General features: G+C 39.3%; 3 protein-coding genes across 5 annotated transcripts in view; 2 read left to right on the forward strand and 1 right to left on the reverse strand.

Annotated features, from left to right (window-relative positions):
• Nucleotides 1–3,127, reverse strand: part of LOC114524000 (protein sidekick-2-like) — a 38,974-nt gene extending 35,847 nt beyond the window's left edge. For both annotated transcript variants that reach the window (XM_028545096.1, XM_028545095.1), the window contains exons 1-2: nt 3,038–3,127; nt 1,969–2,065 (exon numbers count right to left, since the gene is read on the reverse strand). The gene's annotated coding sequence lies outside the window, so the exon portion shown is untranslated. The remainder of the gene's footprint in view (nt 1–1,968; nt 2,066–3,037) is intronic.
• Nucleotides 3,128–3,147: 20 nt separating this feature from the next.
• LOC114524001 (NACHT, LRR and PYD domains-containing protein 3-like) lies at nt 3,148–8,088 on the forward strand. 2 transcript variants are annotated; one of them, XM_028545098.1, is made up of 3 exons: nt 3,148–3,226; nt 3,414–4,873; nt 5,269–8,088. In XM_028545098.1, exons 2-3 carry the CDS (start codon nt 4,832–4,834, stop codon nt 7,849–7,851), a joined length of 2,625 nt encoding a protein of 874 aa, XP_028400899.1. In that variant the 5' UTR covers nt 3,148–3,226; nt 3,414–4,831; the 3' UTR covers nt 7,852–8,088. The 2 variants fall into 2 exon arrangements, with proteins under 2 accessions (XP_028400899.1, XP_028400900.1); XM_028545099.1 differs by having other exon boundaries at nt 3,149–3,226; nt 4,483–4,873.
• A 2,107-nt stretch (nt 8,089–10,195) lies between these two features.
• LOC114523939 lies at nt 10,196–14,919 on the forward strand. The gene is made up of 3 exons (XM_028545005.1): nt 10,196–10,347; nt 10,447–12,516; nt 12,570–14,919. The coding sequence occupies exons 1-3, from the start codon at nt 10,196–10,198 to the stop codon at nt 14,917–14,919; spliced, it is 4,572 nt and encodes a 1,523-aa protein (XP_028400806.1).
• Nucleotides 14,920–15,523: the final 604 nt, after the last annotated feature.

Here is a 15,523-nt window from a genome sequence, read left to right on the forward strand (position 1 = left end):
ACGACGGGGTACCGGACGCTTCAAGGGAGCTGGAGGACGAGGAAAACGAAGTAGATACCCGCGAAGCAGGAGTAGAAGAAAACTCCCGGCGCCGAATATATGAAAATTATACAGCTCCGGGTGGAGTTGTAACCAATCGGTGAGGCGGAGAGCAGCTGCATGGCGACGAAAAGCGCGATCGTACGCGATCCACGCCGAGCCAAGATGCTTCTGAGCGGAACGCAAAATAAGTAGCTGGTAGCGAAGCAAATCCGGGGAGCGAGACGGCCAAAAATTCGTCATCACGAGGATATAAACAGAAAAGGCTGGGAGCCAAGTCATAATATCTGTAATTTCCTTAGGGCGCTTTGACGGTCGCAAAACTAGTTCGTTATCCCCGATGGTAAACGAAGGAGCGTCATGAACTGAAGTTTCTTCGATAAGAGAGGCCAACTCGACCAACTTGCCGTTGAAAATTGATGCCATAAGCTTTGGGGATACCGGAGGAAACCAGGCCCGACCACGAAGGGAGAAAAAGCCGATACGGTAAGCGTAGAGAAGCGAGGGGCGAGGCAATACCACCAGAGGCTAAAAAACACCCGGCGAAACAAACCCCATCCCGGGGCCCGGGGACGTAGACGAAGAAAACAAATATGGCGTACCTGAAGGGACAGGATTTTGAATCCGATACAACGGCTGCTGCAGCGTCTGTTGAGGCGGTTGCCAATGTCCAGCTACGGCACGATCTTGTTGTTGGGTAACCGTAGGCGTCGCTGATTGAAGTAACACGGGTTGTGGTGGCTGCTGAGCGAAAAATGGTGTCAAACTTGGATGACTCGATGGCCAAGTAGAAGCAACACTGACGATTTGTTGATTTGCAATAGCCGGCGATGGAACACGAGTTGGGAATAACGGTGAAGCAATATGCTGGTGTAAACTTGGCTGAAATTGCCGAGATGGCGACGAGCGAACGGCAAGGGGAGCCGTAGCGATCAACTGCGATGCCACTGTTGAAGTTGTAACAGCAGACACGACTGGTGAGCTAGTTGGCGTTAAACTCAAAGCAACTCCTTGAAGAGACATATTTTCCTGAGCCAATATAGCGAAATAATTTTGTTGGACAAGGTTGTGACGGCATCGATTCACGCAAGCAACTAACAACTCGATCAGGCAAACTGGGCTCATATTTGTACTCACCGGAGGGGGCAAGTAGCCGACCGGACAAGCGTCCTAGGACCCGCGACACTACGATACGAAGACCCGTATAACATTAACTTCCTTTATTATTTAATAATAAATACATTTTAAAAATACTCTCATACATCTTGTGAATGACTGAAGCTGCATCTTATGCATTTAATATGTACTTCCATTGACAATTAAACTATTTACATCAAAATATTTCAGCTCAGTTGTTCAATAAATAGATAATTTGATTTTCTATTTATGACTTATCCGCCGTTTAAGCTAAACGCCTTTCGAACAACCCGCCCCTGATTTTTATTCTATAATCTCGTGTGTAAGGGCTGGCGGATGCAGAATGAGATGATTTTCACACTTTCAGTCAACAAGTTTCAGCAGGTAAAAAAACGTGACGGTTTATCATATTAAACAAATACATTTAATCACCAGGGGCCGGTTGTATGAAAACCGGATATATAGCGCTCTCAACCATAAAGGTTTTTTTTCAATCGCTTTAAAATCGCCCGTTGTTGACTGGAATTTTTTTATTTAATTTGATTAAATCTTAGTATTCCTTAATTGAAGATCCTCTTTAAAAATTTTTGCTTACAAAGCTGAAATTTTATTGCTTTTCAAGCATTTTTAGAAAGGTTGAAAAAATCACTATTCGATGGATAGCGCTATCCACATATATAGGTTACAAACAATCTATGTATTCTGAATTCATCAGATTTTGCTGACTTGCACGAGGTTCTTCAGAGTTATTGTGTGCAGTCTCGGTGAAGGCAATATCGTTCGGTGACGTACCTTTTGGTTCTACTGCGCATGTCACAGCATCATCATCATTAAGTTCAGAATCACCAGAATCTGAATCACGGCGGCTGTTTCGGTTTCATATGACTCGCTGTAAAGTCGAAAGAGACGAATGTTTGATAAGAATGCGTGGCGAAAGAATGCAACTCTCTGGAAGAAAGATAGAATTTCAGCTGTTTCTATTCAGGGCTCACCCTCAATTTCAGCTCGCTTTTTAAAAAGTATTTCGAATATTCGTTTGAGGATTCAAAAGTTTCTTCGGCCAAAAAATGCCCAACTCTCTGCTAGGAAGATAGAGTTTCACTCGTTTCCATTCAGTTTTTACTCTTGACTTCAGCTTGCTTTCAAAAAACTATTTGGAATATTCGTTTCAGTTAATTTGTTTTAATAAAAATTAGGTTTGCTGTTTCAGTAACCGGAAAACACCAACAAGGGGGAATTTCGTTTTAGACCAATCAGCAAGTTTGTTTACCTTTTCAGTAACCCAATCAGAATGCATAAATTTTGATAAAAAGTACAGTATATACCATCTTACATGAAGCATTAAAAATTTAAGCTGATTGGCTTAGCCTGAAAAATGTAAACAAATATGGCGATTACTTTAAAACGAAATTCCTCCTTGTTGAGAACCCTTTAATAACAACGCTATTGGTGATAGATTTTTACATTAAAATTAAAATCTGCCATTGCGATTCCGATTTTAAGCTGTAGTAATTTATTCTACACACCCCTAGATCCGCCACTGTGCTGTTTTAAACGTTGTGAATGGATTGATAGCGAAATGATTAGCTTGAAAATCAAACAGCGTAATACATAATCTTCGGACATTTCCGTGAGCAATCGGAAACTTACTTCAGAACAAGCTTTTGAACTTTGGAACGAACTTTTAAATATTTAAACCAATATTCGATAAACTTTTTTCAAAGCAAGCAGAAATTGGGAATAAGCAGTTCATATATTTTTCCACTATCCAACTTCCTATTGAGTCAGATGCAGAAAAATAGCCACTGGTGTACCCAATTATGTGATCTCAAACCCCTCCCATCCACTATCCACTGCGTACCTCATAACCTAGACCTTATGGTTCATGTCCTGTCTTCTGACGTCACTTGATAATTTATTCAAAGCGCAAGTGTAATTTAAAACCTAAGAATCACTGAAAAACGCAGTTAGTATCCAGACAGCATTTGAGTTGCTATACAGAGACAGAAAAACGTTTAGATAGCTCGTACGGAGGAGATCCACCCTTCAGGTACCGTAATAATATTTGTTTGATTGCGCAAAACGATTTGTTAGTTTAATTGGTTTAGTTAGCTTTATTTAGTGTGATTTGAACGATTTATTTTGGAATAATAATGGAGGGGTCAATAATCTATACAATTGTAAAATATGATCGGAAAGTGCAACACATAATCTTTGTAAATTTGTGATTTTTTCAGAATTATATGTGTAAAATTAAAAGGAAATCTCCTCTCGTGTCGCAGTTTCGTCTTCCGGGCATGCGTCTAAACCATCCCCGACAACGATGTCAAAGGGTAAAATTGACGTGAAATACAAACTATGACTCAATATTCTCAGATAATGCAAATTAAACGTAGTAAAATTAATTGCAAACATCTAGCGTAGAAAAATTAGCCATTTTCATACTTAGTCTTATGCGAGTACCCAAAATTAGGCAATAATTCCATGTCAGGAAAACCTAAATACAGGAATCCCAAAAGAGTTTGGATTGATCCCGTGTATATTTGAGTGGGAAATGAGAGAAATCTCAAGGAGAACTGTTCGGTCTGATATTTTGTATTTGTGTGCTTGACTGCTTGTGAATTTCAGTGAAGTTCACTACGAAAGTCGTGATATCTTTCGTGGCGGATGTTGTTGAGGTTTTAACCGATCACAATTCAAAACAAAGGCAGGCAGCCTAAATTTACGTGTTAATTCGAACTCGATATTGCATTGTATTGCATTGTAATAACACTAAGTCGACAAATTGCCGATAAATTTGTCGCGTTGTAATACCACTAAATCGACAAATTGCCGATAAATTTGTCGCGTTGTAATAACACTAAGTTGACAAATTGCACAAAAATTTGTCGCGTTGTAATAACACTAGGTCACAAATTGCCGATAAATTTGTCGCGTTGTAATATACCACTATGTTCACAAATTGCTGAATAACTTGTCACGTAATAAAACTGTCTGTCAGACCGATTTAGACCGTCGTTCAGACCGAGTTAGACGCGGTTCGACCTCGGGTATAGGTTAACCGCGGTTTTTGTTAGGTTATTTCTGGATGTGCTGTAAATTATCCTTCCTTTCGTAATGTGAACTCATTTCTGGCACTGATATTTTCTTTGTGTAACTGCAGAACAGGAATTTAAAGAATTACTTATTTTTGTGTATTGTGAAAGACGATATTGCTCAGGCACGAGGTTGGGTAATGTTTTGATCAAACGCGACAGTGTGGGCTAAAATATATATCGTAAAGTAAATATTCCTATCTCTTTCAAGATGATGGACAGTATTAAAGAATACCTAATACCCAAGAGATTTAGCGTCTTATCCTACGCATGTGTGATCATCCATTTTTCCTGTGGATTAATCTTTACAGCAATTGCCAGGGAATTTAGACTGAGCGAGATGGAAAAGTTCAGTTGTGCTGTTGACACAAAACATGCAACTCACAAAAGTTATGCCGAAAAAACGTGTTTTTCAATCTACGACGACGAGTACAACTCTCCCGTGAAATTATTTGCTTTCGTTCTGTTCAATTTTGGTTCTGTTGTTGTTGTGAGTGTCGTTTATTCGCTTGCTGTTGGCAATCGTATCAAAGAAGCAGAAAGACTCTCAAACGGAAGTGATGAACCTCGAACAGTCGCCAAGAAAAGGAACAATGAACAAGGTAGAAAAACCTTTTATGTTTTCAATTTCTATTTGTTCCACCTTGTGGCTCGTTCAATGCTCTGTATATTATTCACAATCCTACAGCATACTGTATTGTATCCGAGTAGTTTTGATTCACAATTCAGTTGTAATTACCCCAAATTGAGTTCAACGCACTCAAACATGACTAAAGCAAAGAATACAAGCGGCGACAAGCTATCTAATGTAAAATGCACGAACTCAGCTGCCCGGGATAAAGAGTCTTTGTTGATAACTTTGTGTGTCTGTAATGGCATTTTTGGTATAATTGCCCTGGCGGAATTTATTTATCTACTAGTGAAGCGATTTTCCCGTTCCATTCCTCCAGCCTGGTCATGTGATTTGCAATTTATTATTGAGTATTTCCTTCGACAGCAAAACGTATCTGATGAAGTTGACTTGATCGACATGAACACATTTAACAATTGTACCCCAAACAGTCGCGACATTTACAAGCGAAAGGTTTTACAGCTAGGTCTCACACCAGACATAAATTATGGTTCAAAGCATACACCTTTGGACGACATGTATATAGACCTCGTTATCCATACTGAACAAGCCCCACACAAGTTTTCAAAAGGAATGGACAGGCACGAGATCTATGATGTTTATATGAAAGTTCCCGAAAATTCAATACCCCTGAAAGAGATTAAGGAATTATTTTATCCAAACAAGGATACTAAAAACGAAATCCCTTCCACCATTTTGGTGATCGGCCGTCCCGGAATTGGAAAAACTGTTCTCACCAGAAAAATCATGCGAGATTGGGCAAAAGGAGATGATGAAATTTATCACGATACAATCGCATTTTACTTCAAATTCAGATGGTTCAATCTGGCCCAAATGCAACATGTAACACTTAAGAAATTTCTTCAGTTAGGAACAGAACTGCTGAATGAAGATGAATCTAAAAGCATTTTTGAAGAAATTTGGGAAAACCCGCAAAATGCTACTTTCGTTGTTGATGGTTTCGATGAATTTGGTGCAAACCATGAAGGTTTTCAGAAAGTTCTAGATCAGTCAAGAATGTTTCCCAATGACGATGCTTCTTGTTCCATGTCTGCAATGATTCTGTTTGTCAAAATCTTGTCTGGCAACATGCTACCAGGGGCAACAGTCTTGGTGACCAGCAGGCCGACTGTAAGTCATGTTTTAAGCAAAATGAAATTTGACAGAACTGTTGAGATAGTTGGATTCACATCGGATAAAATTGAACAGTATGTTAAACAGTTTTGTGCTAATCATAACAGGTGCTATCTAGAAGCAACGCTGATGAGTCATATCAAATCATCATCTGAACTGATGAATTTATGCTACATTCCAGTGAATTGTTTTATTGTTTGTGTTTCTCTGTTCGAATGTCTCATTGACTCAGAGGGTGATATTGGTGCTCTACCAACTACTTTGACTGAACTGTACGAGTCAGCTCTAGTCTATTTCAATAAGCATCATGACCGGAATCAAAGCAAAGAAGTTTTAAAGCAACTTCAACAGTTGGCTTTCAATGGTATGAAAAACGATGAACTGATTTTCAATGGAGAGCTAGTCGATGAGAAAATGAAAGAGTCAGGATTACTAAACTTTTTACCTAATCCAATTTTTCAAATTCAAATACAGGTTTGCTTTATTCATTTAACTATACAAGAATTTCTCGCAGCGAAGCATATAGTGGAAACAAAAACACCTGAAGAAGTAAAAGAATTTATATCTTCGCATTTCAAGCGTGGCAGATGGCATCTGGTGCTTCAATTTCTAGCTGGATTATTGGGAGTGAAAATGAGGACGTCTGATGTCTCTCATGAATACAGAAGCTGTGTGTTGTCGTTCAAGAAATATCTTGCAATTCAAGGCACTAAGTGCGAAATTCGACCAAATCATATTTTGGTGATGAAATGTTTGAGAGAAGCGCAGGATGAAGATGTTAATAAAGAAATTGCTGCAAACTCTGGTTTGAAAGATGCGACGGAGATATTTTGTTATACTGCTGATGTACCACTTCTCTCCCCAAGCGATGTGGCAGCAATGGTGTTCGTTTGCAAACACTTGAACGTTTTAAATCATTTATACATTAATGGTGCACCTAGTGATTGTTCAATGGAAGCTCTTAAATTGCTAAATGAAAGATGCATAAAATCACTGTCCATGAACGATTGTCATCTTGGCGAGATGGATTGGAAGCGTTGTCCGGCGCTATTGCAATCTGAATGTCAGCTGAAGCACAGTCATTCTAAGCTTACCAAGCTCTGTTGGCCAAAAAACAATATTAGTGATGCTGGAGTGGCGTATCTAAATGAGTTTCTCAAAAATAAGCATAAAGTCGGTTTGGTGGAGTTAGATCTGTCGTTAAATGGCATTACTTCGTGTGGAATTTTTACACTTGTGGAATGTCTCAGCAGCGAAGTTTGTAACCAGCTTACTAAACTTGATCTTGGCGGCAATCCTCATATACGTGATGAAGGCGTTCGTATTCTTTGTAACGTAATTCGAGAAAGGCGGTTGAAATTTGAGAAGCTGAATCTATCCGGATGTTCTTTAACCAATGAAATCATACCCTGCCTTGTAAAATGTGAACTAAAGGACTTGACACTTAGCAATAATAAGATAGGAGATGAAGGTATGCGGATCTTGTGCAGTGTTCTTGAACAAGGGACATTTCCTCTCACCAGATTGAACGTTTCCTTTTGTTCGTTAACAGACGAATGCATGCCGAGCTTGAGCCAGGCTCTCGGAGATGAACGATGTAAGCTCACTAAGTTGTATGTAAGCGACAATGGAATCACAGATAAACATTTATCATTACTCTCAGACACTCTGAAACTTCAGAATTGTTGTCTTGAATATTTATATATTGAAGGTGTTATTACTAAAGCTGGTGAAAAGATCCTTAAAGTAACCATGCAATCTGATATCTGCCTAGTACGAGGTTTAAAAATTATCTGTATCACACCTTTTGAATAGATATTTTGAACAATTGAACTTTAATCCTCAACTTTCGAATTTACATTTCATCGGAGATCATAACTTAGGTTGAGCCTCAAAGAAATTGTAGATAATTATATTATCAAGACATGGTTGTAAATTTGGTTTGTAATTAATAAATAAATACATTTAGTTTACATTTTATTGGACAACATGATCAAATAGCAAAGTTTTCATTACTAAAAGTTTAAGCAGTTGTTTAAAATTCAATTGGTTGTTTAACCATGGAGGATAGATGAAAGATGGACAGATGTCTTTCTTAGGTGTAAAAGTCTCCGAAGGCAGACATCTTGCTGGCATAGATGAAAGATGGACGGATGTCCATCTCAGTGGTGAATGTCCCAAGCATGGAAATAATAGATCATACCTTTTCTTTGTATGGAGTTAGGTGATGTCCGTACCGTACAAACGATGTAATAAAGTTTATATTAATCTTATTGTTAAATAATTATTGGTTCAGCTACATCACGTGACGTGACGTGACGTGTGATATTAAACACGAGGGCTCGAGTATAGAACACATGTTTTTTGAACAGAGATGAAATAGGACATTGGTTTAAATTTATTGTGGAAGGATTCATGTAAATAATTGTGAATAGTTATTAAAGTTTATTAAATGGCGCCCAACGTGGGGCCAATAGGTCTATTATGAACCTATTTGGCTAACGACAGTAATTACAAGCGAAGAAAAGAGTTATTTATCGAGCGAAGGTTGTACATTTTACGAGTTATTTATCGAGCGAAGGTTGTACATTTTACGAGTTATTTATCGAGCGAAGGTTGGTACATTCTACGAGTTATTTATCGAACGAGGTTTGTCGTATTGTACGAAATCGAGATAATTTAGCGAACGAGAAACGGATTATTTTACGTGAATTTATCGAGCGAAGGTTGTACATTTTACGAGTTATTTATCGAGCGAAGGTTGGTACATTCTACGAGTTATTTATCGAACGAGGTTTGTCGTATTGTACGAAATCGAGATACTTTAGCGAACGAGAAACGGATTATTTTACGTGAATTTATCGAGCAAAGGTTGGTACATTCTACGAGTTATTTATCGAACGAGGTTTGCCGTATTGTACGAAATCGAGAAACTTTAGCGAACGAGAAACGGATTATTTTACGTGAATTTATCGAGCGAAGGTTGGTGCATTCTACGGATTATTTATCGAACGAGGTTTGTTGTATTGTTGTACGAAATCGAACGAAGACTGTGTATTTCACAAATTATCTTGGTGTAAAGGAGTTGTATTCGAGTGTTGATTTACGAGGTGTGTTTACAAGCAAGTATTTTATACTGTCAGCAAAATGAGCGAAAAGGATGCCAAAGAGAAACTAACGCGACTCAAGGCGATTCGAGGGGGACATCGAGGCGTGGTCACGAAACATGAAAAGGAAGCTTTGGGTATATTGTCAAGCGATACCTTATCGAAGGACGACATTTCACGCCTCCAACTTATCCGCTGTCTGTTAGAAGAGAAACAAAAAACGTTAAGCTCAATTGATCAAGACATTTTAAACCTTTGTCCAGTCGAAGAGATCACGCAAGAAATCGAAGATTCTGAGTCTATGGTCGCACGAATCATGAACGTAAATGGTCTGATTGAACAGGAAATAAGGGAACAAACAGTTTCTCCAAGTACACCAAACTTCGCACGATTTGGCCAAACTAATACTGTGGTTACAAGTAATGAACAAACACTTACAGTGGGTGAGTCAAATGTTCCAAGTGTAACCTCACCAATTAACACTGGTACGCATAATGCCGAATCAAAAACAGTAAAACCCAAGCTACCGAAATTAAATTTGCCAAAATTTAGAGGTGAGGTCACTTCGTTTACAACATTTTGGGAAATTTTCGAAAGCGCTATTGATAAAAATGAAGGACTAGCTGAGATCGATAAATTTCATTATTTACATTCCCTTTTGGAAGGCTCGGCAGCTAGGGCGATTCAAGGACTTGCCTTGACTTCTGCAAATTATAAAAAGTCAATCGAAGTTTTGAAGCAAAGATTTGGCAGGCCGCAGCAAATAATAGCGTCTCATATGGATGAGCTTTTAAAGGTTCCTGTTTGTTCTGATGACAAGTCTACTTCTATGCGCCTGGTCTACGATCGAATCAACACTAACATTAGAGGGTTAGAATCGCTTGGGATAAACTCTGAACAATATGGGAGTCTTTTGATTCCAGTAATCATGTCAAAATTACCAAGTGAAACACGTTTACATATTGCCAGAAACGCCGTAGACGATGTATGGAAAATCGACGACTTAATGAAGACCATACGTAGTGAAGTGGAAGCACGGGAAGTGAGTGAACATGTCAAAACAAACAACGACAGAAAACCAATCCCTCCTAAATCGAGAACAACAGCATCATTGTATAGTGGAAACAGCGAGGATACGAATCGTCGATTTCAAATCCGTTGCATTTTCTGTCACGAAACCCATTATACCGCTTCTTGTGAGAAGGTAAAGAATGTGAAACAGCGTAAGGATATTTTAAGAAAGGAAGGACGGTGTTTTGTTTGCTTGGAACCATCGCGGATCAGAATGTCAACGAACATGTAGAAAGTGCAATGGGAAACACCATCAGTCGATATGTTTCAAACCAACGGATGGGAAAGGTGATCAATCGAAAAATGGAGAATCAAAGGAGGGTTCCAAGAAAAATGATGAAGATAAGAGGAAGGAACAACTAAAAAATGAACAGACTAATCATGATAATGAACCATCAGGTTCTGTCCAGGCGACGACAACTACTACCGGCCAACAGAGATCATCAGTGTTACTTCAAACTGCCACTGCCTATGCATACAACAGCGTCAACTCAAAGAAGGTTATGATTCGGATATTGTTTGATTCCGGAAGCCAGCGTTCCTATATAACGAACGAACTGAAACAAAAATTGGATCTTAAGTCAGAAAAAAGGGAAACCTTACATCTGAACACCTTTGGAAATGATGGATTTAAAAAGCAAAATTGCGAGATGTTCTCTTTCAATCTGCAAGGAAAAAACAGCGAGATTGATATAGAAATATCAGCATTGGCATTCCCAGTCATTTGTTCACCTGTGACAACCACAATTGATGTTCAAGCATATCCCCATTTGGACGGTTTACAATTAGCAGACAACTCAGACATTGAAAATCAATCAATTGACATGCTTTTGGGGGCTGATTATTATTACAAGATCATCACAGGTGAAATTGTCAATGGCGATAATGGTCCAACTGCAGTGGCAAGTAAGCTAGGATGGTTGCTTCTTGGTCCTACCTCAAATACGTCTTCTTCATACGCCTTGTCAAATCTTGTTATTGATGGACGGAAAAAAACGTTGTTGGAAGAGAATGAAAATGACGAATTAGTGAGAAGTTTAAAGAGATTCTGGGATCTGGAGTCTTTAGGAATAGTTGAAAGTGAAAAGGTTCCAGAATCAGATATCGTACAAGATATAACATTCAATGGTAAACGATATGAAGTGGGCCTTCCCTGGAACAACGACGAGACAGCCCCGCTTTCTAATGATTACGAGTTATCTCTTAATCGTCTAAACTCGTTGATTAATCGTCTCAAGAAAGATCCAAACCTGTTTAGAGAATACAATGCTATCATTGAAGAACAAATCAAAGAAGGCATCGTGGAACAAGTTCCTGAAAACGAGAAAGAAATAGACAACGCTCACTTCATACCTCACCATGGTGTTATCCGTAATGACCGAGACACGACGAAACTTCGTATAGTATTCGATGGCAGTGCTAAGCAAGAGAAAGATGGAAGTTCCTTGAATGATCACTTGTTGAATGGACCGAATTTCATACCACCAATATTTGATGTTCTTGTAAAGTTCCGGTCATACGCTGTTGGACTGACTGCCGATATTGAAAAGGCGTTTCTTCAGATCGAGGTTAAGAAAGCCGATCGAGACAAGCTACGATTTTTATGGATTCAGGACCCTAAATCAAGTAAACCCGAAGTTCAACAGTTGCGTTTCTGTCGTCTTGTATTTGGTCTCAAGCCAAGCCCATCTATTTTGGGAGGAACAGTTTTGCATCATTTATCTAAGTATCAAGAAACAGACCCAAAAATTGTCGAGGTATTAAAGGAGCTATATGTCGACGATCTACCGACAGGTGCAAGCAACGAAGACACCGCCTTTGAAATTTACAAGAAGTCTAAAGAAATCATGAGGCAAGGTGGATTCAATTTACGAAAGTGGAAATCGAATTCCAAGGAACTTTCGCACAAAATAAATCAATGTGAATTGTCAAGCGAAACCGTTAACGATGAAAGAAACCAACTGAAGTTAAACCAAGATGAAACGAAAGTGTCTCAAGACAATCAAACGTACGTGAAATCAATGATTGGTCCACAACTTTCAGATGATAACAAAACAAAGATACTCGGAGTGAATTGGGACGTTGAGACAGACAACCTTTATTACGAATTTGATGAGATCCAACACTATGCTCGAATGCTGCCTCCGACAAAACGAACTGTGTTAAGACTAGTCGCCAAGATTTTCGACCCATTAGGTCTTTTGAGCGCGTTTACAGTCAAACTAAAGATGATGTTCCAGGATATTTGTAAACACAAAGTGAATTGGGACGATGAATTACAGGGGAGCGTACGTACACGCTTGTAAGTGAATTGGAACATCTCAGTGGAATAAAAATCCCACGGTGTTATTTCAGTCGAAACTCGAAGCCCGTAGAACATCAATTACATGGATTTTCGGATGCAAGTGGGAAGGCGTTTGCTTCTGCGGTGTACCTTCGAACAAAATACGATGATAATCGTATCGACGTAAATTTAGTTGCCTCGAAAAGTAGAGTCTCGCCTACAAAGAAACAAACCATACCTCGCCTGGAACTTTTGGGGGCTACTATTTTAACCCGATTGATGGAAACCATATCCTCAACTTTAAGGTCTACCTTGGGTACTCCTAAGAGATTTTATTGGGTTGATTCGTCAGCGGTCCTTTGTTGGATCAAGAATAACAAATCATGGAAACAATACGTTCAAAACCGAGTACAAGAAATAAGAAAATTGTCGTCAAAGGAGTCGTGGAAATATTGTCCTGGGTCGATGAATCCAGCAGATTTGCCATCTCGAGGGGTATCAGGAAAAGAACTGAATTCAAATGAATTATGGTGGAATGGTCCAGACTTTTTAAACCGTTCAGAAGAGGAATGGCCAAGAGAACCATCGGCTTGTGAGAGCACTGATTCTATCGCAATGTCAGAAGTTACTAAATTCAGTCCAACGGTCATCCACAGTTTAACCAATCAAGCAACACAGTCCAAACCAGATATCAGCAAGATTATCGAATGTCAGCGCTTCAGCACGAAGGGGAGACTAATAAGAACGACGGCGTACGTACTGCGAATTATCAGAGTATTAAAACGACGCGTTAGTGCACAAGAAAATACTTCAGAGGGTCTAAAAAAGGGTAAATCGGCTGAGTTGACTGCGGCCGAGCTGAGACAAGCGGAAGAATTGTGGGTTCGAGCCGTTCAGCAATTTTCATTCAAAGACGAACTTGACTTCCTGTTGAGTAACAAAACGGCAGTGGCTCCGACATATGTCACACAGTTTGGATTATATATTGATGAGCAATCGTTGATTCGTTGTGCTGGAAGAATAAGAAACGCGCCATTGTCGGAATCGAGCAAGAATCCAATTTTATTACCAAAGAAACATTATTTTACAGATTTAGTCATTCAAGAAGTCCATAGTCGAATTGGTCACAGCGGTATCAATCTAACTCTTTCGTCATTACGTGATCAATATTGGGTCATTCGTGGACGAGAGGTAGTCAAGAAAAATGTTAGGAGATGTTTCTTCTGCAAACGAATGGAGGGTCGACCGTACAGCCCTCAGATTAGACCTCAGTTACCGAACTTTAGGGTAGATGATGCTCCACCGTTTGTCCACACGGGTCTAGACTTTCTTGGACCACTTTATGTATTGGAAAGGAAAGATTCTAACGCCGAAGAGTCAATGAAGAAGACTTACGTTTGTCTGTATACCTGCGCTTCCACAAGGGCAGTCCATCTTGAATTGACACCTGATCTCACTGTACCAGCGTTTTTGCGCAGTTTTCGAAGGTTTACAAGTCGATTTGGAGTGCCTATCACTTTGATATCGGATAATGCAAAAACATTTAAATCAGCTTCACGAGAAGTGAAGAACATCGTGAGATCATCTGAAGTACAATGTCATCTTTCCAACCGTGGAGTAGATTGGAAGTTTATTGTTGAGCGTGCCCCTTGGTGGGGTGGGTTTTGGGAACGTATGGTGAAAGTTGTAAAACGAGTTCTCAAAAAGGTCATTGGTTCCTCGAAACTTACTTATGACGAACTGTATACAATTCTGACAGAAGTTGAAACTATCGTAAATGATCGTCCGATAACGTATATCTATGATGATGAAGAATCTATATCCTACGCGTTATCGCCTTCGCAACTGATCTATGGTCGACGCCTAGCTTCGACTCCAAACAGTGCCCATTTCGAATCTGTCAGCACCTGTAAGAGTTTGACAAGAAGAGCAAAGCATCATCGAAGAATACTGGAACAATTTATCAGCCGTTGGCGTAGAGAATACCTTTTGAGTTTGCGTGAGAATTCACAGAATTTGGCGAACAGTAGAAACATCGCAAAAATCGAAGTAGGGGATGTCGTGGTTATGATGAATGAAAAAACCAAACAACAATTCTGGAAGTTGGCTAAGGTAGTGGAGCTATTACCTGGACAAGATGGAATTGTTCGAGCAGCTAGAATAAAATTGGCAACTAGTGAGGGCAAGCCTACCATTTTACAACGATCAATTCAACAACTTGTTCCTCTCGAAGTTACTGAAAGATTAGAGATTAAGCAAACAGAAGATAAGAACGTAGAATCTAATCCTGCTACAAAACAAGTATCTTCGCCGGATAAGCAGACGAAGCATCCACAGATGGTATCCAGTCGTCCACGACGGGAAGCAGCCAAAGCTAGCGAAGCATTAAGAAGAGAATTTGTGAGACAAAACCTTGTCTAACATTCGAACGAATTAACGTTTTGGAATATAGTAGTTATAGTTGATTACTTTGTAATCAACGCTGGGGAGTGTAATAAAGTTTATATTAATCTTATTGTTAAATAATTATTGGTTCAGCTACATCACGTGACGTGACGTGACGTGTGATATTAAACACGAGGGCTCGAGTATAGAACACATGTTTTTTGAACAGAGATGAAATAGGACATTGGTTTAAATTTATTGTGGAAGGATTCATGTAAATAATTGTGAATAGTTATTAAAGTTTATAAAAAACGACAGACAATCGTCATATGTTTGACTTATAACCAGGGAGCAGCGTGGCAGCGTCTTCAAACAACTTAGCATTAAATGTGGTATAACAACTGGCTAAAATAGACAAAACACTTCTCGACGTTTCGACCTGAGGGCCTTCGTCAGGAAAGTTAGTAGATTTTAGAGTTGGTACTAACTCTACTGACGAAGGCCCTCAGGTCGAAACGTCGAGAAGTGTTTGGTCTATTTTAGGCAGTTGTTTTACCACATTTGATGTTATGTTTGGCTTAGCCGCAATTTCCTCCAGCATACTTTACAGGTATGTATTAGATTTTGTTATATAGGTGCT

Source organism: Dendronephthya gigantea, unplaced genomic scaffold (genome assembly GCF_004324835.1).
Source record: "Dendronephthya gigantea isolate DGI-Jeju-01 unplaced genomic scaffold, DenGig_1.0 000029F, whole genome shotgun sequence".
Taxonomy (NCBI): Eukaryota; Metazoa; Cnidaria; class Anthozoa; order Malacalcyonacea; family Nephtheidae; genus Dendronephthya; species Dendronephthya gigantea.

Excerpts from the sequence above, each read along its gene's own strand:
- LOC114524001 (XM_028545098.1), top strand. The coding sequence starts at position 4,832 with ATGAACCTCGAACAGTCGCCAAGAAAAGGAACAATGAACAAG. Across the intron at positions 4,874-5,268 it reads GAAAAGGAACAATGAACAAG|CAAAACGTATCTGATGAAGT; the intron begins GTAGAAAAACCT and ends TTCCTTCGACAG.
- LOC114523939 (XM_028545005.1), top strand. The coding sequence starts at position 10,196 with ATGTCAAAACAAACAACGACAGAAAACCAATCCCTCCTAAATCGAGAA. Across the intron at positions 10,348-10,446 it reads ATACCGCTTCTTGTGAGAAG|AAAGTGCAATGGGAAACACC; the intron begins GTAAAGAATGTG and ends ACGAACATGTAG. Across the intron at positions 12,517-12,569 it reads GGGAGCGTACGTACACGCTT|TCGAAACTCGAAGCCCGTAG; the intron begins GTAAGTGAATTG and ends GTGTTATTTCAG.